At 38.9% G+C, this 25,591-nt stretch overlaps 1 protein-coding gene across 10 annotated transcripts in view; it reads left to right on the plus strand.

Annotated features, from left to right (window-relative positions):
• Positions 1-25,591, plus strand: part of TUNAR (TCL1 upstream neural differentiation-associated RNA) — a 184,178-nt gene that overhangs the window by 127,550 nt on the left and 31,037 nt on the right. For 3 of the 10 annotated variants that reach the window (XM_064460700.1, XM_064460701.1, XM_064460703.1), the window contains one exon: positions 19,492-19,786. In XM_064460700.1, the coding sequence (XP_064316770.1) occupies positions 19,748-19,786 (39 nt within the window). In that variant the 5' untranslated portion in view covers positions 19,492-19,747. The other 7 variants (XR_010374472.1, XR_010374473.1, XR_010374471.1 and 4 more) reach the window with 7 other exon arrangements.

Raw genomic sequence — 25,591 nt, forward strand, 5'->3', positions numbered from 1 at the left:
ATTACATTAACAAAACCAAAACAAAGTGAAAGAAGAGCATTAAAGCTACAAAGAAAATAAACCCTGAACTTAAAGATTAATGAAGGAACATGCATTATCACCTAGTATACTACACGTCCTGATAACATCAGAGAAGAGGACTGTTTACTATGCAACTTACTGTATATCATATTAGGATTGCATTTAGGGGCTAATGCTTCTTAGTAAATAGGACCATCCTCATAGACTACCACTCCTCTAAAATATAATCATTTTCCCTTTTAAACAAAAAAGTACCCCTCCAGTTCTCCCTCACCCCCCAACACCACCTGCACATATTAGAAGCTGTAATTTATTAAATACCTGGAATTTCAAAATGAATGGGTAAACTTTATTCTCTTTCCTGTAGTTTATCTGTGAAAATATTATCTGGTCTTTATTTCATTCTGAGTTTCACATGTACTTTTAAGATCATAAGGGGATGCTATATTGAGCAAACAGTATATGAAAATGGTATTCAAAACTGCATATGCCCATGGATGTATTAAGACTGTATATGCAATTATAATACTGTCACTGACTGACCTTTGGGATCTTAATCTTCCATTTTAAGACTATTTTATGGCAGCTGTTTGATAGAATAAGTACTCAATATATCATTTGAAATACTTCACAGAGAATAATATTATCATCTAAAACTAACTGTGGATAAAAATGTACGCAGTTAGAAGGAAATAAGCCTATGCACACCAAAAGAACCTTAATGGCTTTGTCTTCAAGGGAGATTATATTTTCTCCACAAATTGTAAAGATCTTTTTCATCCAGTATTAAGTATTATAAGACAGAGGAATACTCACAAGTGAAATGTGGAAACAGGATGTTTTTTTAAGAAGGTGTAGCTTTAAAACTTACATCTTCTAGTACAAAGTCATTCAATGTTTATGGAACTGTATGAGATTTCCAACAGGTCTAGGCATGTGTCTGCAAAACAAATCTATTAAAAGTGATTTAGGGCGACAGTCCCTTTGCACCAAGAAAGATGGCCATTGACAATAAGCCTCACCCTGTTCAAGCTACTGGAACAGAGCTGGCTGAGATGAAGGGCCTCCTCAGAAGGGGTCACTGCCCAGGGGTTGCTTATGGAGAGAGGCAGACAGTGTTAAACTATGAAATTTCTGTGGGACAGCAGACCTGGATAGTGCTTCCTGGTGGCTTTGCTGAGTTCAGTATTTCCAAAACCTTTAGCCATAATATTCACAGAACCTTGGTCCTAATATTTCCCATACATATCAGGCTCATAATGGTGTTACAAGCTAAATCAGGGGCTCTACTTGCATTTTCAAGCAGCTGAAAGTATTTAGCCTTTGACCATTGTCCTTCTCTAAATAATTCAGGTTTACAGTAATCAGCTAAAACATATTGTCTATTAGATCTGTTGTGTTAAAAACAAAGAAACAGGTATTTTCTTTCCTCATGCTAAGAAGGCACAATCAGACTATAACAAGATAGCTTAAAGAAGAAATTATTTTTCATCATTTCTAGGAGAAAAATAAATAAAAGGGAGTAAGAAATTACCAATTGTGAAGTTAGATACAGAGTTTAAAAAAATCCTGTGTTAGCACAAGTCATTTCTTCAACATAAGATGACAAATAGAAAAGCTTAAGCTTTTATGGCTCCTTTGAACTCAGTTGCTAAAATACTTTGTGAAATTTACCTATTTAGGACTGTTTGGAAATCAAAACAACTCTTGGGTAAAATGTTCATGTTACTGAAGGCTGCCCAGCAATAGGAGCTTAAGATGGAGAGTGGAGAAAAATACATTGTTCAGTTGAATTTGTAGAAATTATTCTATGTAGTTAGAAGGCAATTTCCTGAGTTGGATTTCGTCCAAGGTTCTGCAGCTGTCACCTGAAGCTGATGGGAAAAGCCATAGGATCTTCCATGAGCACAAGTTATTGTGACCTTTGCTTTAATGCCTCAGGACAGAAGATTGGGGATGGTTTCTCTTGACAAAGTGCTGGTACAGTACAGGTATGGGTAAGAGTACTATTTATTTGTTCCTTGCTTGTCTTAAGTTTCTCTACTTTGTTGTTCTTGGCTAAACAAAAAAGATATTCTTAAAAATTTGAATAACTATACAAGAAATTTAGTAGACTGAAGTCAAGCAGTGTTACTCTTCAGTGGTGATTGTTAGTTAAGGAATGCACAACTAAGATTGCAAAAACCTTTTTTGTAATGTCAATGATACTACATTTATGAAATTGAAATTTTGCTTCCTAATGACTTTATAAAATGGTCGGGCTTTTTGAAATTCAGTAGGGCAAATGTGCAAAGCATTCTGCCAGAACTCAGTATAATCTGCTTTCAAGGAAAAGGATAAAAGTACAAACTAAAGGCATAAGAGCAGAAGACTCTGTAGGATTAAGAAAGAACAAAACATGTGAATGGCAGTCTAGAAGTAGACTGAAAAGCAAAAACTTTCTTATAAATAAGGTTTGTTTGACTTTCGACTGTTTTCCATCTGTGGATTGCAAAAATTTTACTAATTATAATGAAAGCATCACAATGTCTTTTTGTGGGAAGTAAATATTATATCTGTTTTGCATAGGGGTAATGATGGTACTAGCTCTCGGTCTTCAAATACTGCTCTCAACTGCTCCCTTCAAAAATTGCAAGCTGAAATGAAATTGAGCTGTGATGATGAAAAAATAACAATGTTTTTGGACTGAAATCCATTTAACCTTTCCAGATTATCTTTTATATGACAGTCATAGAAGTGTGCTTTCACAGTGAGACTGCTCATTGTGTCTGGTTAAGCCATGTTAATTAGAAACAGGACTACAGACATATTGTGATATTATATTCCTCTTTATATGTAGCTTGATTGGTATATGATGGTTCTGTTGAGTTAATGAGTCATGTGAGATGCAAACATACTTTCTTTTTTGTTCTAACTGACTTTAAAACATTTCACTGCACATACTGTTCGAAGTGCTCAGGAGAGGACTGCGGTCACAGGCTCTGTGATGTGAATGTTGTCATGAATGTCATGACTGGGCTGATTATTTCATATGTGATTTTTTTCCACAAACTCAAAATCTTTCCCATGCAATGCACATATCAAAACAACAACTGATAGAAAATACCTGCAGTTTATTTATCTGTGGGTTTTTTTATCTGTGGATTATCAAGCTTACAGACAAGCACACAGTGAGAAGATTATAATACATTCATAATATTTAAGTAGTCTTTTCCTGAAGGTGTGAAATTAGAGAAAAATTGAAAAGAATGAACAAAAAAATCTGTCACATCTGTTCAAGACACGTACACTAACAAAAGCCTGTTCCTACATCTCTGCTTAAGAGAAAGGTGGGCGTTTCTGGCAAGCAGACAAAACTGTGTCAAAGTCAAAGGTTGACTAGATGACCTCCTGAGACCCCGTCCAATCTGAATTATCCTGTAAGCCTATGTTTTTTTAAACACTCTTTTTGTCCCATAGTTTGCTGCCATCACATTCAGGGTTGTGGTCCCTTTGGGATTCTAGCTGGGCAGCACTGACACTCACTAGGCCTTGAATAAACAGCACTTGCTGGAAAATAATGCATGATATTAAAACTGAAGCAAGGAAAAATATAAACTCTTATGTTTTTGTGGGTCACAATAAGTTAAAAAGCTACTACTCTCAACTTTTGCTTACCATTTATGAGCTGGAAATTGCCATTCTGGTCGGCTGAGACAGAGTTACCATCCATATGAGCATACCTAATCCATATCAATGCAATGCAAAACCGCATAGCTTAAACTGCTCCTTTGACAGCTTGTTGGTGGTGACTTTTAATTTATCATAGAATCATTAAGGTTGAAAAATACCTCTAAGATCATCAAGTCCAGCTGTCAACAAAACACCACCATGTCTCCTAAACCAGGTCACAAAGTGCCACGTCTACACCTTTTTTGAATACCTCCAGGGACGGTGACTCCACCTCCTCTCTGGGCAGCCTGTTCCAATGCCTGACCACTCTCTCAGTAAAGAAATTTTTCTTAATATGCAATCTAAACCTCCCCTGGCACAGCTTGAGGCCATTTCCTCTTGTTCTATCACTTGTTACTAGGGAGAAGAGCCTAACACCCACCTTACTACAGCCTCCTTTCAGGTAGTTGTAGAAAGCGATAAGGTCTCCCCTCAGTCTCCTCTCTTCTGGACAAAACAATCCCAATTCCCTCAACCTCTCCTCATAAGACTTGCTCTCTAGACCCTTCACCATCTTCCTTGTCCTTCTCTGGACATGCTCTGGCAATTCGATGTCCCTCTCACAGGGAGGGGCCAAAAACTGAACACAGTATTTGAGGTGTGGCCTCACGAGTGCCGAGTACAGGAGCACGATCACCTCCCTGCCCCTGCTGGCCACACTATTCCTGATACAAGCCAGGATGCTGTTGGCCTTCTTTGCCACCTGAGCACACTGCTGGCTCATGTTCAGGCGGCTGTTAACCAACACCCCCAGGTCCTTTTCCTCCAGGCAGCTCTCCAGCCACTCCTCCCCAAGCCTGTAGCGTTGCATGTGGCTTTTGTGACCCAAGTGCAGGACCCAGCACTTTGACTTATTAAACCTCATAAATTTGATCTCAGCCCATTGATCCAGCCTGCCTGGATCCTTCTGCAGAACCTTCCTACCCTCAAGCAGATGAACACTCCCACCCAACTTGGTGTTATCTGCAAACTTACTCAATCCCTTTGTCCAGAGCATTGATAAAGATATTAAACAAGACTGGTCCCTAACTCGTGCCCTGGGGAACATCGCTTGTGACCAACCACCAAAATGAATGGTATTGAAAGGGTGGGGCAGTATTTTCCAAAATTGTTCCAGCTCTGTTTGCAGGAATACCCCTGGGCACTCAGTGAGAAAGTAATTTGCTTCTAAGTATCCAGATTCCAGGCACCTATATGTCATGTAGCAAACACTAAAGATCTGAAAGAAATGCTTTCAGATAAACTCTTTGGTAACATCTTAATCCTGAAAGATTGCCTAGAACTGTTTAAAAAAGACAAATGACTAAATTAGGATAATGCCCAACTTCTTTTTTCAATTATTGCCAGTGATTGGTTCCTGAAGAGTAAATCAGAAGAGAATTTGATCCAGGTAATTAACTCCATGACATGATCAAATTGCAGTTTGGGGAATCTTCTTCCTTCTTACTTGATTCCAGATAGTTTCTGCCAGGATTCCAGGCTGTTTGCTTCACAGCTTTGTTCTTTTGTATGTATTTAAATGCTATCACACATTGCCCTCCTCAGTCTATAACTCTGTTCTCTCTAACCCTCTTCCTTCAGCTTTTTTTTCCCCGTGACATTTCTTTTTCTTCTTTGCCCTAAGCCTTTCCACCAATACTTTTATCCTTCAATTGGCCTTCAATCATCTTTCTTCTTTCTGTCCTACCCCCATTTTGTAATTTATCTTTTATCTTTAGGGTGATGAGGGGTAATCGAGGACCTTAGAATTTTTTCAAGAGCTGATGGACCTAGCTCGCTTCAGAGTGTGATGTCCTCTTGGACTCTATGTAGTTCATAAAAGTCTGAGGAAAAAACTGGCATTATATCCATGTATCCTGACAGCTTATTACAGTATCCCCCCATTCATCACTTGCATGATGTCTGGAACAAATGTGTTGCAACCTTCTCTTAAAGCAACTGAAAGATCAGAGTAATTTTCTTTCGATGAAGGAGTTTCTTTCTCTTTCTGAGCCATGAAAAAATGGTGCCTCTTTCTCAAGCCTGGCTTAAATATTTGGGCACTTGAACCCTAAGCATAGGACAATAAATAAAAAGGTTTTTTGTCAGTTTAGATTCATGTTGAGTCATGCATTGGCATGATCTAGATGTGTTTGCATACACGTTCTACTTTTTTGCAGGGAACAAAATACACTTTGATCTCTAGGGTACTATCTCAAGACAGCCCAATGGCAGCCTGTCCAGCGTTAGAACTGATCTCAGTTGATCCCAATCCAGTGTTAGAACTGATTTTGTACCGGACATAAAGGAAATGTTTTAGCAAGCGGTCAAGCTTAAGTAAAACCAAAACACTTCTTGAATTTCTTGCTGCTGTTGCTACTACTAGAAGTGATCACAAACTGTTATTTTAAAATATGGCTGAACTTAAGCCAAAACTGAGTCTTAAGTGTGCTGACTCAACTTCCTCATTCTTATGTAAGGGACTTATTCTTTAAGCACAAATAAATTTATTCCGGATATGAATATGGATATGCACAGAATGCATCAGGATTTATGTTTCTGGTTAGAAATAAAAATAACATAATTGTTAAAGACACCAATTTCCACCTCTGTTTATCTCGGTATTCATTGGTTATTTTTATTTCTACAGGAATCCGCACCCTGGACAGTGCTAACTTTTAGTAGTAGTTATGTTTTTTTAGCATTTTCTTTTAGGCCTTGGGACTATTTTGCCATTTGATTACATTTCACCAAGGAAATCATGCAGGATATATTATTTAGTGAAAATAACTTGCCAAGATGCATAGAGAGAATTGCTTTGGCAAGGATTCTCTGAGCAGGATACAAGGAAAAAGTGTATTTGGAGGTGTCTGGTGCTCAGGGAGATGCATGTATTATCCAAAATTAATTGATCCCAGCCTGTGAAAGGGTTTTTTCATGCTAGAATAGTATGTGGGAAAGTCCAAATGACACAATTTGTCATTATATCATGCTCACTAGGATCCTGGCTCCTTGAGGGGCTGTATACACTCACTCTGTTCCTGCTGACTTTCAAAAGGAGCTGAAGACGCTCAGAGTCCTTCCTGGGACACTCAGACTCTCCCAGGATGAGAGGGGGATACTGATAAGCCCTCTACAAGGGTAGTGTCACCTTCCTATGCAAAAACAATCCTTGGAACAAATTCAATTTTTTACAGTCAGTAGCTGAAATGCCGTATCTCATGGAAAACTATAGATCCTCTGGTGTTATTAATATCCTGCCTTTGGGATATACACATATTGACCTCTATTCCTAAAATATATCTCTGAGTGCTGGAAGTATTTTGTGCAAAATATAAGGCAAGCATTTTTACACTAGGATTATTGCACCTGATGGAAGAGGGATAATTCAGATATTCAGAATAATGTGCAGAGGCAGTTCTTGATACCTAACAAGATAGTGACAAACTTCATGGCCACTGGCCTCTGTTTCTCAAAGAAGCTACTGATATCTTGTACGTCTTTTTCTAAAGTTTTTCTCCTACTGCCCAATGTTAAAATGGTCCAGCCTTTCAAAAGTCCGTTCAACATCAGACCTCTTCAAAGCTTTCTCAGGCTGGGCAGCCAAAATACCTGGGCATGCTAAAAGACAGAATGCATGATAAGCACGTTTAGAAGTCAAATGTGAGTTGTAAACAGGATGGGCATTGACATTTGTCCAGTTTAACCTCAGAGACTGTTGCAGTGACAGTGCTGGGGGTAACCCTTCATCTGTGGTATCAATCTACCATAGTGGGAAATACATGTTAGTGTGCAGCAAGCACTACATGCTGCACCAGTGGCAGCAGCGGTTTCTTTTTGGGTGGAAGTGCTGCTCATGCTGTGATAGACGGTGCAACTGTTTTACTGCTTTTTATTGCAGGAGTGCTGCATGTGATGCTGTGTCAAAGGCTTGGCTGGAGAGCAGCTGGAGGTTGGTGTGTCCCTGAAGACACACTTAGGGGGCTGCTTTTATAAAATAAGTCAAACCTGGCCATGCTGTTTTTCCAGGGTAAACAGTCTGAGTGAAGTTGCTGCAACTCAGGATGTCACTGAAAGTTGCTGGACTGAGTGATAGAGTGGGATTTCCTCTTCAATACTCACAAACCTGTGTTCCCACCTTCTTATCCGCAGCTTTTCCAGAGGCAGCGGAGTTGTTGAGCATCCAGGAAGAGTATTTGCCTTCTACCTGGGCATCAGATATAGAGAAGGAGTTGACAGAAGTTGTCTAATACCTAGGGACATATAAGCAGATTCTTCCCCTACAGTAGCCAAGGCATTATCAAAAGGCAGGCAGTTTTCCATGCACATATAAGCTAGGGATACTTGGATTGCAGCAAAATACAGAATTGTGAATATGGCAAAGAAAGGAATATGCAAACTAAACTTATTGCTACAGCTTTTTCAGGCAAAACCCTGAGCTATCAATGATGTCTTCTGTCCCAAGAGTGTGGGATTTGCTGTATTTGGCGTGTATAGTTCCTCAGAGCTCAAATGTGAAACATGATAATTTTTTTTTCAATTTTTCATATTTTCAGTGTATCACAGAGATGCACATTGGCTCCAGCCTCTCTACCCTCTGGAATAATGGAAGTAGGGGTTAATTTTATTTTTATTTTTTCAAAATGTGATGTTTTCCCTGATTGGAAAGGGCTAGGTCAAGCCCTGCTATGGGGAAAAAACCAACCCAAAATATGGCAGTGTTAATAATTAGGAGGATTTAAATTCAAGAACCCTCTGTTCTTCAAGATTTGGTGGCACTGCAGGTGGGCACTGTGTGGAAAGTATGAAAGGTGACAGCTGGACTGTAAATTCATGCAGCTGGGGAGTTGCTTTGTTTTCTGCTTGAATAGCATTTGGCTCAGTGGCATTTTGGTCTGTGACTGGACTCATCATACAAATAAATGGGATGTTTTCTTTTTGACCCTGAAGGGAACAGGCATGTGTTTGTGCTGCATACATTATCTGAGCAAATTCAGACCCAGCATTGCACTGTTACATCCAGGAGAGCTTCAGGTCAGAGCAGGGTTTCATCCAGCCCCTTCCAAGATGTTTTTGGTGACTATGTGGACAGGCAGCGTAGTGATGCCCAGGGACACAGGAGCCAGCTGGCAAAGGTTCTCATCCACAGCCTCTCAAAATCTATTTTCACGGGTATCAGTGGGATTTGAATTAGGGTTTTTAGGCTGAAGTTCCAGTTGCTGGGTGCCAGCAATTGGGTCAGTTATTCCAAAGTGTTCAGCACTTAGGATTCTTGTAACTGCCTTCATAGTTATATTTTCCAGAGAGTCCAAAGACCTCGTATATTTAGGCTATAGATAGAGCAGTCACAAATGTGTTTATTTGTAGGGGGTGCAGCATTATTAAACGTTCTTTTAACATATGCTCCAGACAATATTGGTAATGTTAAAATGTTCTGTGGTACTGATAAATGCTGCTTTCACATACACATCTCTGATAGGTTTTGGAGCTTTCTGATAATGTTTCTCAGGGGAGCAGAAAGAATTGGAGTAGTTAATATACTGAATTTTCTTTCCCTCCTCCTACCTGTTTGCCTCTAATAAACAGAAAGCTTCTAATTTCCTTTGCACGGTGGCATGCTAGAAATTAATGGAGTAAACACACATGCTGTTTTACTTTGCCAGAGTCTGGCTTATACAACAGATTTTTACTCTATAAGACAGATTTTGCTGTATTTGTGCTTTTTCCATCTCCCCCTGAGGAGTATTAACTCAAAGCAATCACAAGACACCCATCCTTGCCTGCTGCTTCTTGAACTGCTATATCCTCTTCTTTGCTTCTTGCTTCTCTATTTGAAGCTTCTTTTTTTAAGAGGAAAGAACAACAACCAAAACCATAAAGCCTGTCTCCTTTCCTAAAATCATAACTATTTGATGTGAGAAAGCTTAAATATGTAAAACATTTTTGTTCCTGTAGAATTTACTTTCAACAACTGCACTCTTTCTACTCAAATCAAGATAGGTAGAGGGCTCTGTAAAGTACAGTATTGGAAAAGGAAGACGTGTACACACTTGGAAAATGCTGAGCTGCTCGTGAAGCTATAGACACTGCATGTTTATGACTTGGTTTTCTTAGCAATGTCCAGAGCTTGAATGGATTACAATGATATTTTAACAAGGCTGCTGGCATCCATCACCAGCTTTCACTTACTGAGAAAGCTAAAAGATGGAAGAATGTAATTATTTCCACCTAAGCTAAATGCTAGTGGCTGATTGTCATGAGAACTTCGATGCTTTAAACTTCTTCATCTCCTGTAAGGCAAACAGGTAAGTCTCACAGGCTTCTCTTTCAGTGTTCATTTTTGTAAGGGAGCAGGGGCTTGCAGGAGACTGGTGCTGAAGGAAAATGTGTTCAATATGAAGGCAAATTGTATTTCTTAAATTTTAAAGACGCAGTATTGCATGTTATCTGTCAGGTTACAAATCCAGTACCTGTAAGCTGAAATATTTCTGTGAAATAATACTGCTTTCCATAGCCAAGACCTGAATCTCATTCCAGAATTAATCCCTAACCTATACAACAATTGTATAATTTTATATACTATTGGAAGAGGATCTGTATGTCGGTCATCTGTGCTCAGTGAAATATCTGTCTTTAAGTCTCTTCCTGTCACCCTGTAATTACTGCTAGATTGATTACTCTGGCAATGTTATTCCATATAGTAAATGTACTAATATGTATAGGATTGTACTTTCTAAGGATGATATTTTTGAACAGTGTTTTCCCTGAAAACATGATTTCCTGAACTGAGATATTTGGGCAGCTTAAATCTCAGATGAGCTCTGCATCATTGTAGAAATACTGTGGTAAACAAGGGGTTTCCTAGCTCGCAAGTGGGAATCTAACAGCATCAAAAATAGATATTTCTTTCATTTCACCCTTGAAAGAACCCTTATTCTCTTTGAGTAATGGCACTGCTGTGCCTTTAGAGGTGAGGCTTCCTATTTGAAGACTTTTAACATAAAAGCCCTGTTTAGCATTTAAAAAAAAAAAAAGACCTTTTGACCATAAATAGTTTTTTTCTTAATGAAGTTTTTTTTGTTGTCCTCTGAGAATATTGGCTAGCTGTAAGATACATTGTTATTGAAGGGCAAAGATTTTGCATGGTTCTCTAAGATTTTTGTTTGCAAGAATGACTATCAGAGAAGAGAGTATTTTGGGCTAAAATATAAATATTCATGCTTTTTTTTTTTTTGTTTTAAAATATGGTTGTTTACAGAAAGCAATTAATTTAAGCTCCATTTCCAATCTGGCTATGATAATTGAAACAAAGCCTGCTGGCAGACATAATTATAAATAAACTTCTAAGAATAATTAGATGTGTAATTAACAGAAGACTGAGTTATTATCACCTTCTCCTCCGTACAATAATTCTACATAAAAACATGAGAAATGGCTCTCATTAAAATCCCACAGCAGATCGATCCACAAAAAGAGTGAGACATTAAACCAAAGCATTCAAGATGTGCAAACACTGTGATTAATTAATTAAACAAAGACCAGCACCAAGGAGAAGCCTAAAAACAAATGGAATATTTGAGAAACAGATATATCGTGAAAGGTTAACATGTTTAGGCCAGTTTTGGTTTGGTTTTGTTGTTTGGTTTTTGCTTTTTTTTTTTTTGAAGGGATACCTCAGAATGCTTTGTGGATCTGTATTTGTATATTTTGCTTTTATCTTTTGGCTCTGAGGAATCCTTCTGAATACCTGTGCATTATTCATCTGCAAAGTTTTCAAAATATTAATCACTGGAGTGAGTAATTACTTAGGAAGGATTTAAAAGAGCCTACAGAGGATGGCTGATGGAATTTGCTTTCCCCTCAGCTAAGGAGCGTTCTCTCTCGAACTTCGGGGACTCGCTGAGCTGATCCCAGCGGCTTTCTCTAGAAAGATGCTTAAAAAGATACCTCTGCTAGTGGCAAACAGAAAACCAAACCAAACTGGCTGATGAGTCTTTTGTGAAGCAAAGAATAAATAGTCATGTTTTCAAAGGCTTTACCAATCAAAATACTGGGGTTCTGGAGAATGACGGTATTCAGAATAGAAATGGCAGCAGTTACTTAAATCTAGCTTCTGTCAAATTCCTCAAAGTGCATTTATCCAGGTACTGTGCAGTATCATGCCAACACTCATACTCTTCATTTTAGAGTGTCTAAGAATGTTTAGGACTACTTTGACCGCTGTGCGGTATTTGTTCTAGCAGTGTCCTCTGTGTAGTGCAATAATTAAGAGCTATAGGTGTGAATCGTATGAATATTCAGGTTATGTTACTTTTCTTAATGCTTGGAAGTTAACCCAGGAAAGGAAATCTTCACCTCCTCTTCTATTAAAGAAAAAAAAATGAAGAAAGAAGGAAAGAAATTAAAAAAGGAGGGAAGAGAGAAAGAAATTTTTGTTCTATGGTATTAAATAGTAATGTCGTGTAATACACACCCAGGAGCTTAACAAGACTATAGTAGGACTAATTTAGCCAGTGCCTCTCTAATCCTTCATTAGCACGCTATTATTTTTTTTTTCCCAGTGGCTATATTTCTTGTTGGGAAATAATGTGAATATTTATTCAGCAGAAGTAACTGTTGCTGCTTGAGAGCTTTTTTTACCATGTGTGAACATGCTTATCTAGAAAAGGATTTCAGGCAGATGATCACCCTTGGGATTCAATGAATTCATGCTTTGCATGTCCTATCTTACTACATGGCTGTACAGCAAGATTACTGTTTTCCTAATGAGATTCCAGTTTGAACACAGACACTGCAAACACATCACCGCCTCTCAGAAAATAGTACCTGTCTTCCAGAGTGGTTAAATGTACACAGGAACTAGTTTATTCAAGCAGCATTAGAGGTGCAAGTCTGTCTCTGTTTGGTGCAACAGGCAAGGCAGTTTTTACCTGAGACTGTGCTCGTCTCTCAAGAACAGAGCCCAGTCCTCTTCCCATAGAAAACAGGGAGCATTTTGCTACCTAGGTCAGAGGAATAGGATCAGACCACTTGTTCTGGCATGTAACCTGTGTTCAGTATTCATGACCCCAACAAAAATGCAACTGCTGCTTTATTTTACTTATGCAAAATGGCATTTTAAAATCCCTCTTTAAAATAAGATGAGATTATTCCTTTATGCTCCATTTGTGTGCTAAGAAGTTAATTTCAAACCAGGTTTTCTTTTTCCAAAGAAAAAAGATGTGTAGCATATGTATTTTCTGCAGTGAATATGGCTGTGCTACTAGCCAGGTAGTCACTTTTTTGTGCAGACATTTTTGGTACAGCTATATTGAAATGCTATTTTTAGTGTTAGGGTGATGTAAGGGAAGCAGTGCTACATTACTGGTACGTAGCAAATTTAAACTGAAGCTAACTCTACAATGGGCAGTTATTCCTGTGTATCTGTTGTTATTAGCTACGCTGAGGTAAATTAGGGATGATTTAATTGAAATCAGTAAATGTATGAGGTTTGCTTTTCTGTAAATTAAATTTGAATCAGATCCATTAAAATTCAGACTAGCTTGTGAAAGTACGAGCGAGCCCAACAATTAGTAACCATAAGCTGTAACCTTTTATCATTCCTTAGGCAGTTAATGGTTAAGTTGTAGTAAAGCAGCATTTTTTTAAAAAAGGAGAACAACAAATCTAAAATGTTTTTCATTTTACTGTCTTTACTTACCATTGGTTGTAGTATTTTCTTACTGTTGCAGTTTTTTGACGGGTATGATATCCTAGTCTGATTCGCACTGATGGAAACTAGAAAAGAATGAGATCAGTTGCCGTACAGAATATTGAAAATTATTACATAATATTATACTTAAAGTATGTCGGAAATAGGTTTTAGGGATGATAAATATACTGCAGATAGATGGAACTATGTGTACATCCTCAGTCATGCTGTTGGATATTTTCTTTTGAATGAAGGTCTATTTCTTAGAGTTAGATTTTCCAATTAATCGATGATGATGATGATCTGGAAATGCACTCACTGGAGCTCAGACTCTCATGCATGTATTATGGCATTTAAACTAAGAAGGCAAGAAATCAATTCAGTTGTTTGTGCTGCAGTTGACTGAATATTAATTGAGACACAGGATATTTAAAGGTCAAAATGAGAAACACATCCATAAAACTTCTTTGAAAATTATTTTCACAGGTTTTTAGTTAAAATTTGGTCATAATTGAATGATACCTTTTATTTCCATGCCCTCTGCATATTTTTGTATTTATGTTAAAATTACTGTATACTTTGCATGCAATACTGCTTTTAAAGATCTAATTCAGTTCTCAAATGACAGCTGCTGGAAAAGGTGCAGCTTGCAAGGAATAAAGTGATGGTCTCTATCAGGTATTAAATTACGATTGGGATGAAGGTGAATGTTTTGGTATACAAGATCTTTCATTTGTTTCTAGTGGCCAGGCAAGACCGTAGGAGGCAAGTGGGTGACCTGGGGAGGAGGTTTCTCCTGTCACTCAGTTCAGAGCCCACATGGGAGGCCCTCTGCCCTGTGGGAAGGCATCTCCTGGTGACAGTGGCTGCCAAGGCAGTCTGAGCACCCAAGGAGCAATCCTGGCACACCCCTGCTTCCAGGTCCCTTGTCTTCCCTGCTCTTGACTCTTGCAGGGAAATTCCTGGGAGATTTTTCTGCTTCAACTTCTTAAAGCCTGTGCCCACATCTTTTGAGTCCCCAGGGGCCTCTGCTCTTCTTCAGCCTAGATAGGGGACAGTAGTTGCCCAGCACAATAAGGAGCCCATCTGCCCTCACTGCCCTCCCTCCTTGCAGCACAGGCATCCATAGTCAGCTGGAGGAAGCCACCGTTTCCCTAGCCTGGGCTGCCACTTTGCACTTGCTGCAGCCCTCACTCGTCTTCTTCAAATGTCATCCTTCTGTTTGGTCCTTTCCTACACCCTGGACTAGAACATATTGACAGAAGGGTCTTTTTTCTTCCCATTTGCCTTTCTGGGGACTTTCTTTTGTTATCAGGTCTCAGCAACACAGATGAGCCAGTCTAAGATCTGCCCAACCAGTTGCCATGGTTTGTTGCATGTCCCCATTAACTTCATTCCCAAAGTCTTGCAGTATGGGCCTGTCACGGTTTTAGCTGGGACAGAGCTGTCTGGCTATCTGACTACAGGGCTTGAACGTGGAGGGATGCTGCTGGTCTGATTCAGCTGCAGTAACCAACGTGGTTTTAGTGGGACACCAGTTGTACCATTCCCTTGGGGGATGAGGGCTGACTGGGTCCTAGCTTGCTTGGGCTTGACTGGGTCCTTAGGCTCACAGGACATTAATCTTCTCAAAAAGGATAACACTGTTATTGAAAGGATAGAAATGTGGGAAGAGAAAAGATAAATAGAAAATGGAATAGAAACAGAACGTGTGCATTAGTCAGCCTTTACAATGCACAATAAGAAGTATTTATATAAGTTTAAATTCAAGACTTGTGTAAGTGAAAGAGAGGTGCTGTACTTGCCTTCTGCAAGAGACTGAATTTTATCTAAGCAGCTTTGCATTTTCAATAAAAAATTAAATTGCACAAATGTTCACATCTCTAAACCTACCTCTCCCACAACTCCTTTTAATAATCTGATGGCACCTTCTTACACACCAAACAGTTTGCTTTCATTTCAAAATCACTAGTTGTTGGCTTGCTTTCTTCCTATGGTTGTTTTGTTTTATTGCTTTGCCCTTCAACTGCCCTTCCCTCGCACTTTTTAATGATATTTGCTCCAATACACAGAGCTTCAACACTCTTGGTATTCCTCCTTGTAAAAATAAAATACAAAACAAGGCACAGTAAAGTATTAATAATTCGTTGTCACACTTCTTAAAGATTGTACTGTTGAGGATAAAAACAGGCACCGGCATGAATGTGAAGGGATAAAAGTGGAAAATATAAAACAACTACAGCTAATCGTGTTGAAACAAATCTTTCTTTACCATGTGTATGGTAAAATATGTTCATGTAGAATTAATAATATCTTTGTAAGAATTTGGGAGATCTCTCCACCTCTCTTTGTTCCCTTAGTCTAAATGTTCATATATTTTCCAGCCTTTCATCAATCCTGAGCGCTTAGTCCCCCCTAACCTTTTCTCTACCTATTTTATATTTTTCATGCACTGTCTACCTGAGATCTTGTGCTAGCTTCCCTCTTCTATTTACTATTTTATAACTCTTTATACAAATTCAAAAGAAAGAGTAGTCTTTTTTCCTTTATTCCCTCTAAATTGAACCGTCTTCTTCCACAGGTTAGAAGGACTCATTGACAGACACACACAACCTAGCTGTATTTAATATCTTTCTTTCTGTCACCCTATTTCATTCAGAAAAGTAAAAAGGAATATTGAAACAGTATTTAACCTTATTACCACAGCTAGATGAAGCAATCCCCCCTTGTTTCCCTGTTCCTATGTTATGTGACTCACTTCCTAAGCCAGACACTGTCTCTTTGGTACCTTTTACTTTTGCATGCATTAATTTCACACTCATTTTTCTGTACTCTTATGATCCAGAGGTCAGTGTGTGGTAAATGATTCCCTAAAAAGTGACAGAAAAAGTAAAGGCTTAGATAAGTTTTTAATCTAGAAAGGGAAGGAACTGAGAAGAGGCGTAATGAATTTTGTGTACGTAAAAGGCAGTTGCAGTGAGGAATGGAGGAGATCTTTTCCTTGATCATTCTGAATGGGACAAGAAATAGTGTGTTTAACTTTGCAGCAATGGAGCTTAGAAATACCTTTTTTGTAGTTACAGTAGTGAGGCACTGGAATAAATTGCTTTTTAAAAGTATGGAGTCTCCAGAAAGGCGACTTGTAAGCACTGATTAGAAAGCCATTTCCCAGGACTATCATGTGTGTGATTGATACTGCTGTGAGACAGAGGTGGGTTAGCTCCCTTTCAACCCTGTTTTTTGTCATTCTTCAGCACTTTGTTGCAAGCAAGTAAACTTGTGGGCTAAAGGAAGCAATGTCATATATGAGCAGCGGCACACAACAAAATACACTATTTGCATCAACCACTGCTAGAGGAAACCTTGTTGGTTTTATTCCTATCCAGGAACAAAGATGAGGTACTATGAGAGATAGTCAAAAGAAATGTCCAAAGAGTCAGAAGAAGAGATAAAGGGACAATCAGTGATACCAAACTAGTTACATAAATTTGTGGCCATACAAATCAAGAATAGTCTATGTTTATTATGTGTGGTTTTAGTGTGTTTAACCTATGTTTAGTATGTTAGAAGACCTCAGGAGACACATTTTAGTGGAGTTAGGTGAACTACAGGATCTCTTCTTTAGAAATATCCTGCTGTATTCTGTTGTTGGTTGGAGGCTAAATGACTTTCATTTACTAAATCAATACTGAAGTTCCTGTATTTCTCTGTATGCTGTACTTGGGGGATTAGGAATACCCAGTATATGCTTATATCAATAGATTTATTGGACAAACTGAGCATGTTCTGCTACCTGTTTCATACAGCCACTCTGCTAACCTGATCTACTGGTCCTTCCTGAGCTTTGAATATACGTTAAGCCTCTGGCTTTGCTAAGAAAATGAGTCTAAACTGTAGATGTTTGTTTATAAAGTGTGAAAGCAGAGTGTGGTGGGGCTAAGCTACTGTCAGAAAAGTTACCCTTTCGTTTAAGATAACCTGTCCCCTTCTCACAAAGACCCTGCGTTTGACATTTAGATAACACACACAAGTTATAGGTTGAAGGTTTTCAAGGGGAGAGTTAGATAATTCTGTTTATTTATGTGACTGCAAGCTAAGGCAGTTCTCAGGGCCTTGCCCTTTAACTTGTCCTATCACTATAACAGAAATAAAGAGCTGATCTAGCTCAGGTCTTTGACAGTAATCACGCGTGAGCAGTTTGGCCAAGATCTGATATGGCACTTACTGCCAGGTCATAGGGAGAGGAATCTTGAGGTCTTTACATTTCTTACATCTTACCTGTGCAATGGAAAGACAGCTTAGTCAGTGCTGAACAAATGCCATGATCTGACTAAGGATTTATCCAAAACAAAAGCACAAGAGAAATGTCTGGTTTTGGACACTGTGTTGTTTTGGAGATTTTTTTCCAGGCTCTAGAGTCACAGAAGTCAGTGGAAGTCCTGCCACAAATTGCAGCTGTCAGGCCCTATTCAGAGTCCATCCATTGGCATCATCCTTGCCGGAATCCTCTGTGTCATTCCTGGGGGCCATCGGTCAAGGCGCTCTAGGAGCAGCCCCTCAGAGCCAGCTCCAGTTACCCAGTTAACCCATTTCTTTCATGGGCCAAAACTAAATGGCCTCATTGCTGCTTCTCTCCTAAGAGGAACTTAAACACAGCATTGGTTAAAGCAATGACAAGGTTATGTTAGAGAGCTCCATTTTGCAGTGTCTGACAAAGACATCCAGGCGATTCCTCTGGATGGTGGCTCTGGTTTACCATGTGCCCTTTCAGTCAAAGTAGTGTCTGCTCTGTCTGAAGTGCAGCATGATAAAGAGGTCAGAAATAGGTAACACATTTACCCTATTATTGCAAGGACAGAGCTTAAGTGGCCACAGCTTCAACTGGAAACTCACTTTTGAACCCATGAGTTGGCACAACCATGGGAGTTGCTTGTCATTTTAACAACGTCTTTGCTGCGTGCCTGGACAACCAGAGGGTTAACCCAGCTTCGCTTTTCAGAAGGGAACCGCATCACCCCGGTTTGCCTACCTCTCGCTGTGCCTGGGTGGGTTTCCCATGGCTGCGCCAGACCCCCAAAGGGCACCCCACGCGGGATGGTGGCGGGGTGGAGGATGCCCTTTGGGGCTGCAGCAGCGCTGTCAGTGCGAAGCAGGGCTGCTCGCCTGAGTCCTGCCAGTGCCGCACAGGGTGGGGGGAGCAACCCACCTCCTCTCCCTGCTGCACTAACCGGGGCTTTTTCCTTTTCCTTGCAAAGCTCCCCTGCAGGGCAGCTGAAGGCAACCTGGGGAGGGTAAGCGAGCCCCGGGGGGAGGAGGGAGGCAAGGGAGACCATCCCCTCTCCCTGCTGCTGTTGCTGAAGCTGTGCCGGGGATGGAGCCGTCGATGTGGCTCCCCAGAGTTAGTTGCTCAGCAACCAGAATCAATTAATATGCTTTGCAGAAAGTGCAGGGGAAGCCCGAGCTGCTGTCAGCGAGAAGGCAGGAGACTGAGGGTGACTCAGGATCCCACTTCTGCCTGACACCCAGGCGGTCCCACCCCATCCTCTCCAAACCCCCCGTTAGCCACCGTTCTTTATCCCTTTCTCTTTCCCTATGATAACTTAGTGCATGTGTCCCCAAACCCTACAGGCAAGGTATCTCCTTGCGCAAGAACTCTCCTGCTTTGAGGGTTTTGCTTTTAGATCTAATTTGTATTTAGGTGTTATTTGTCAAGTTTTCTCCAACACTTTTCTAGAAATTCTAATATCCATGTTCCTTGGGAAGGGAAAGGGACAGCTGATGTTTTTGTCAGATGGTTTTAAAGATTCCTCAGAATGAGAAAGGTTGTTTGGTAGTGCACAGTTGCGCAGCAATAATGAAAATGCATCATGTGTGAACTGGGAAAGTTTTTGCCTCTTCTTTTATTACAGGTAATCAGCACTGCATATATGAGACCAAGGAGGTAGTACTGATTGTTGTGAAACACATAGATAACAGAATAAATGAGGGGTTGTTTGGGGTTTTTTCCTTCTCCTTTTCTGCAGAATAATGTCAGGGCTTCGGTAAGGTATTATTTTCTTTTTTCTTTCTTTCTGTGATTTTCTTTGGAGTCCCTCTGATGACACCACAAATCTGGGAATGAAGAACTTCTTAGAGCTGATTGGAAATGGCATTGCGGAGCTGAAACTTAACTGGAGGAAATATATCTCCTGAAGAGGAAAATATAATGCACTGTAAGGATCTGACTTCTGGTGAAAAATTCAAGCCTAGAGAAAACTTGTCCGCTTTGTTAGGAAGAATGGGTTGGACAATTTTCTTCAATTCCAAAGGATATCTGAATGCCATGCTGAGCTTAATCTCTGCAGCATGCTCTGTGCTTCTCATCTCTTCCTGATGCACTGCATGGTAAGGCCTTTTTCCTTCCTTTTAATAATAGCCATAATTCTGTTATGGTGAGAGGTAAAAATAATAGTAATAATCAAATTAAAATTGAAAGAATGTAGAAAGCTAACAAAAGAATGTTTGTTTGTATAGTTGTTTCCAGAAGCAAGTGTCCTGATTACTGCAGCAGCTTTGTAAGACCATTTCTGTCTTTCTCCCTTGCTTTGTGACAGTGTGTCTGTGAGTGTGTGTGTTTGTGCACACCTGTGCTGTCACTTGCACTTGGATTGGAACATCAGTAGCTGTATTATACATATTTCCATGCTAAAGAGGATGTTTAATAATTTGCGCTGACATTTTTCTCTCTTTTTCCCTCCCTCCATTCCCCTCCTCCTGCCTTCTCTTTCTGTTGTTCTGTCTGTCTTTCTGGGGTCACGGTGCTATACCTTCCCTGCACCTCAGTCATGCACTGACCACTAGAAGGCAAAAAGAGAGGGTAAAAGAAATCCTGTATCAACATAAGAATGGTTCTGTAAAAGTATTATCTGAGTAAATAAAAGCTACAGAAGGGTTTTGAATGTCTGCAAAATATGCAGGTACAAAAGATTTACTTTATTTTATTACCTATGGGAAACAAATATTAAATGCAGACTTGGATGCTGTGTTTTAGATACAGTGGGAGGCAGACCCTTTTATACATGTCAGAAAGCCAAAAAATGTCCACCATGAATTATGACAATGTTACTCTTGATGACCCAAGTCATAAAATAAGCAAATCCAGTACAAGATGTCCTCACATCAAGTATTTTTTTGTCATGTATTAGTGGGGTGTTGAGAATTATTACAAATGGCTTCAGTAGATGTTGCAAGGTATTTTTCATTAATGACTGTAATGTGCTTTCATCTTCCTGGATGAAAGGTGTTAGGGGAGTGCAAGGTGATGTTATTAACTAACTACCCAATTTACCAAAATTTAGGGTCATTATCAGGAAATTGCCAAGCAGATCAGAAATTACATAGGGAGTGTACTGAGATGGAAGAACAATGTAGTTTTCCAGAAGACTTGGTTTACTTGGATGTCTGTTTCAGAAATTAGGGTAGAACTAAAAGATAGAAGTGATGCGAAATATATATGTTTTCTTATGCATTCTGGTTGATCACTGAGTTTAGAAGAGAGAAAGTTCAGTGCCTCTTGTGGAGCAAACTGCGGTAAGGACCTGCGCCTGCTGTGAGAGTAATCCCTGGCAAATCCCAGTTCTTTTGGTGGGGTTAGAAATGGACCAGGAGTGGGTTTGTGCGGCAGTTGTCATGGCTGTCCAGCTGGATATGGAGGTGACGGGTTCCTGGCAGCAAGTTTTGAGGGTGAAAGGGATGCAAAGAGCCAAAGCAAAAAGGCTAGGCCAGGCCACACCAGGACTCATGAATAAGAATCAGAGCTTAAATCCTTATTCCAAGGATGGAATTTTGTGGTAGTTCCCAATACATGTCCTCCTTGTATGATGAGGACATAAGACAGTTTTTAAAGACAGAATGGTAATGCAGCTTTTTCAAATCACTGCAGTAGAAGGAAACAGAGATGATACAAACACATTCCTGTAGTGGGACAATGTTTTAGTAGGGTTCAGAGGAACCAGTCTTGATTTTAAGAGTAAAGGTTCAAAATATGCATACATGTGCATTGAAGTAGATTTTTTCTGTATTTTATTATCAAAAATATGGGACTAGTATAAGAACCATTAAGAAAAACCAAGGAAGGACAAGAAATCCATAAATGTAATCTTCCAATCTTCACTGTTGAAAGAAGCTCTTACTTGTGGATGTAGTCCCCTCAGCTCTTTATGTGAACAAGGACTGCATCCTAAATTCAAGTTTCCCATTGCAAACATCTCCTCACGTCAGCAGTTCTGTTTCAATCAATGGGACAACTTGTATGAGTAAGAACTACTCATCTGAATAAATTATGACAGGTTTTATAAGACCAGGCTCTTTGTCATGGCAACAGATTTATTAGGCTTTGGGCACAATTTGTATTTCCCTTCCAAACAAAATAATTTTTCCTTATACCCATGTGAATTCTTTTGCCTTGTAATTAGGGCAAGAAAAATAGGTTAATTGCATTCTTAAAGATCATGCAACTGTACAGATACATTGTTAGTGATGAATTATCAGAGTATGCAAAATTTTACTTTTATTAGTGGTCTCCAAATCTGAGAGACCTATATTCTTATTGCAATCATTCATTGCCTTATTTATTTTTGTGACAGTGTTAACATTGCTACGAAGTATTGTCAATTCTTCCAACAACTCATTAAAAAAAAAAAGAATTCCTTTAAAATATCACTGATCCTGTATAAGTGCTCACTATTATTAGGTTCAAGGATACTTACCCAGCTTTCTACTACATTAAATATATTAATTTTTTTAGTTAATACATTATGTTTTGTTTTTTACTTGATCCAGGAACATATTTATCTTTAGGGTATAGAAACAGAATATGAAGTCATAATTATAGTAAACTTCCTACAGTCCTACAGAATATAGAGATATATATATTGAAATAGAAAGCATAAAATCATCTGAATTTTCTTTCCCTGTGCATTTCCACATGCTTATAAATGCCTATATTATTAGGATATATAGTACACAACAAGTACTGTTTCCTTCATTATAATTTGTAAAGAACAGCTCCTTTTCAGAATACAGTGCATATGGATATTTTTGGGGGGGGGGGCTAGGTTATGCATTATGGAAGAAAAAAAAAATTAGAAAAAGCAAGCATAGCAGCCTTTAAAATGTGTCCAGTACACTAATGCAGCAATAGGTTAATTTGTTTCATTTCAACCTAAAATAACAACATTTATGTAGCAAGAATAGTGGATTATTTCCTAAGAGTGTGTGATTTTGAGAAAGAAGGTTTTGCACGATGCAGAGTGTTCATTGTCTTTAGCAGTCATTTCTGTCAATGAGTTACTGTGACTTGAACTCTTTCTTTAGTGACATTTTAAATCATTTATTTTAAACATTTGCACAACAGCTGTATTTGTCTTTATCAATTCTAAAGCAAGAAAACCTGTAATTTTCTTTTCTTTTAAGATACTATTCAAAAAAGCTCTGATGCTGAAATCACACATATTTCCTTTCAGTCCATTGAACTGTTTCTTTAGATAAACTGCATGAATTAGAGCTTGAGTCATCTGCATTATCAGGGAAGTTGTACTGAACAATGGAAATACTTTCCACACTTGCAGCAACTATTTCTAGTCAAGAAAAATGTACTTTAATAATAAAACACATGAACAGTTCCTGTACTTGGAATGCCTTGAGCTGTCTTGATTCACAGTCCAGCAAAAACCTGATTTTTGAAAGGCCCTCAAAAAACCCCAAAACAAAACCAGAGTCTTAGATTTTTGTTGTTTAAACATAAATAGCCACAGAAAGAATATTTATCTGACAAGAAATTTCAGTAGATCAGCATCTGTGTTTTTCATAAACCAGGATCAAAAATTGAAGACATAATTTTATAATTTTTTTTAAAATGGAAGGGTCTAAATATCCATATGTATGGAAATACTGATTTCAAAATGGCACATTTCATTTTAACATTTTCAATCAGACTTTCATTTGTTACAAGAAATAGTACTGACATTTGGTTTTCTGTTTTTCTCAGTGAAAATTTGCAACACTTTAAAAATATTTCTCTTTTTTTGACAGGGAAATGTTTTGTTATAGATTTTTTAACTAGATCTGTTATAGCTGTCTCAATATTTATTGGCTCTCACAGGTTGGCTCTTTAATTAGAAGCTCTCTGAAGGGCCATCTTTAGCACGTTATATTGTATGCCCCCATATTACTGATACTGAACAGCAGTTCTTACCAGGGCTACAGTAGATGTAAGCTCTGATTGTGATTACCTCTAATTCTTCTTGTGTCTTCAACAAAAAGCAGTCCTCCATTTTGCTGAGAGTTTTACAGACACAAGAGGAAGTAATTTCTACTACAAAAACCTTCAAGAGGCCTTCAAAAGGCATGCAAGCAAGAAGTAGAATTAATTGAGTATTAATATCCTTATTAAATAGATATAGAACCGAGGAACAAAGAAACTGCCCAAAGCTATACTGGCAAAGGAAGAGTTCAGAATTGAACCCAAATGTCCTTATTCTCAGTTCATCACTGTCCCTGCAAGGTTGCTCTTCATTTTGTTCATTTTTTTGCTTAATGACTTGCATTTGGACTTTTAAGTTAATACTAGTTGAAGCATCAAATGTGAAAGGGAATTATCGATGCGTACTTCCTTTCCAGTCTGACACGGTTGTCCTAAAAATTCCTTTTTCTCTCCCGAGCCATTTTCTTTGAATGTAACCATTAATTATGTAATTGCTTTACTACACAGGGGAAGTATATCCTAGATTAAACAGAAGATTGCTAAACAGACATATTATAAACATGCCATACAGGTTCTGGGGGTTGTACACGTGGATCTGTTTACGCTATCAGGGTTTAGGGATAGCTGCGGGGGTATGTAATGGTTTTGAGGACTCTTGGTAAATGAATCAAATTTCAACACAGAAAAAATCCAGTTAAAACATAAAAAGAGTGATGATTTCCTATCTAGAATTCACTCAGGTCATTATGAATCCAGCACCCGTGCACAGAGAGATGACACAGAGAATATGGTACCTAACAGTGATTCCTACTAACCCTGGTATGCCTCCTCTGTCCAAGGTAATCTTTCAGCTTTTTATCCTCTTTATGAAAAAGGAAAAGATGGTTTGTACAAAAAGTACTTAGCTGCTAAAATTACATCTGAAGTTGGGGAAAAAATTCTGCCTTGGCATCTTAATACAAATCCAGGAAAATTATGTACATGTTGAGATGGAGAAAAAAAAGCTTTCTGCAAATGAGCCAGAGTTTTGGAATGAGTTCTGCAGCAGGATATCCCAGAAGCTTAAGGAGTATCTGCCTCATTCTGGTCTACTTATGCAGCTCCAGCTGTGACACACCTCTGGATGCTGACAGGTAGCATACTTCACTAATGGCCCGATGACATATTAAGGTAGAAGAGTATGAAAGTCTGATTAAAAGCAATGTTTCCTCTGGAAACCTCATCCAATGTGATTTTTTTTCTGAGAAATGTTAAGAAGAGAACTTAAAATGCACCCTCCTGCATCAAGTACACTCTTTTTTTCTTTTTGACATGAAAAGTGTTAAAAAGGAACACCTTCATCAATACATATTTGTTGTGGTTTAACCTGACAGGCAACTAGACACCTGGGAGAGAACATAAAAAAAAAAGGTAAAACTTATAGGTTGAGATAAACACAATTTAATAGGAAAGTAAAGAAAGGCAAAATAATAATAATGTTTAAAAAATATACAAAACAAGTGATGCACAATGCAATGCTCGCCACCTGCTGACAGATGCCCAGCCAGTTCCCGAGCAGCAGGCCCCCAGCCAGCTTTTCCCCTAGTTTATATACTGAGCATGATGTCATATGGTGTGGAATATCCCTTGGGTCAGTTGGGGCCAGCTGTCCCGGCCGTGTCCCCTCCCAGCTTCTCATGCACCCCCCAGCCACTCGCTGGTGGGGTGGGGTGAGAAGCAGAAAAGGCCTTGACTCTGTGTCAGCGCTGCTCAGCAATAACTAAAACATCTGTGTACTATCAACATTATTTTTATCCTAAATCCAAACCACAGCACTATACCAGCTACTAGAAAAAAAATTAACTCTGCCCCAGCTGAAAGCAGGACAATAATCCATTATAGTAAGCAATTATGTAACTTGCTTCAAAATACTGTTCTCCAGTGCACAGAGCTCAGGGCAGCCAGGG

The sequence above is a fragment of the Phalacrocorax carbo genome, chromosome 9 (assembly GCF_963921805.1).
Source record: "Phalacrocorax carbo chromosome 9, bPhaCar2.1, whole genome shotgun sequence".
Taxonomy (NCBI): domain Eukaryota; kingdom Metazoa; phylum Chordata; class Aves; order Suliformes; family Phalacrocoracidae; genus Phalacrocorax; species Phalacrocorax carbo.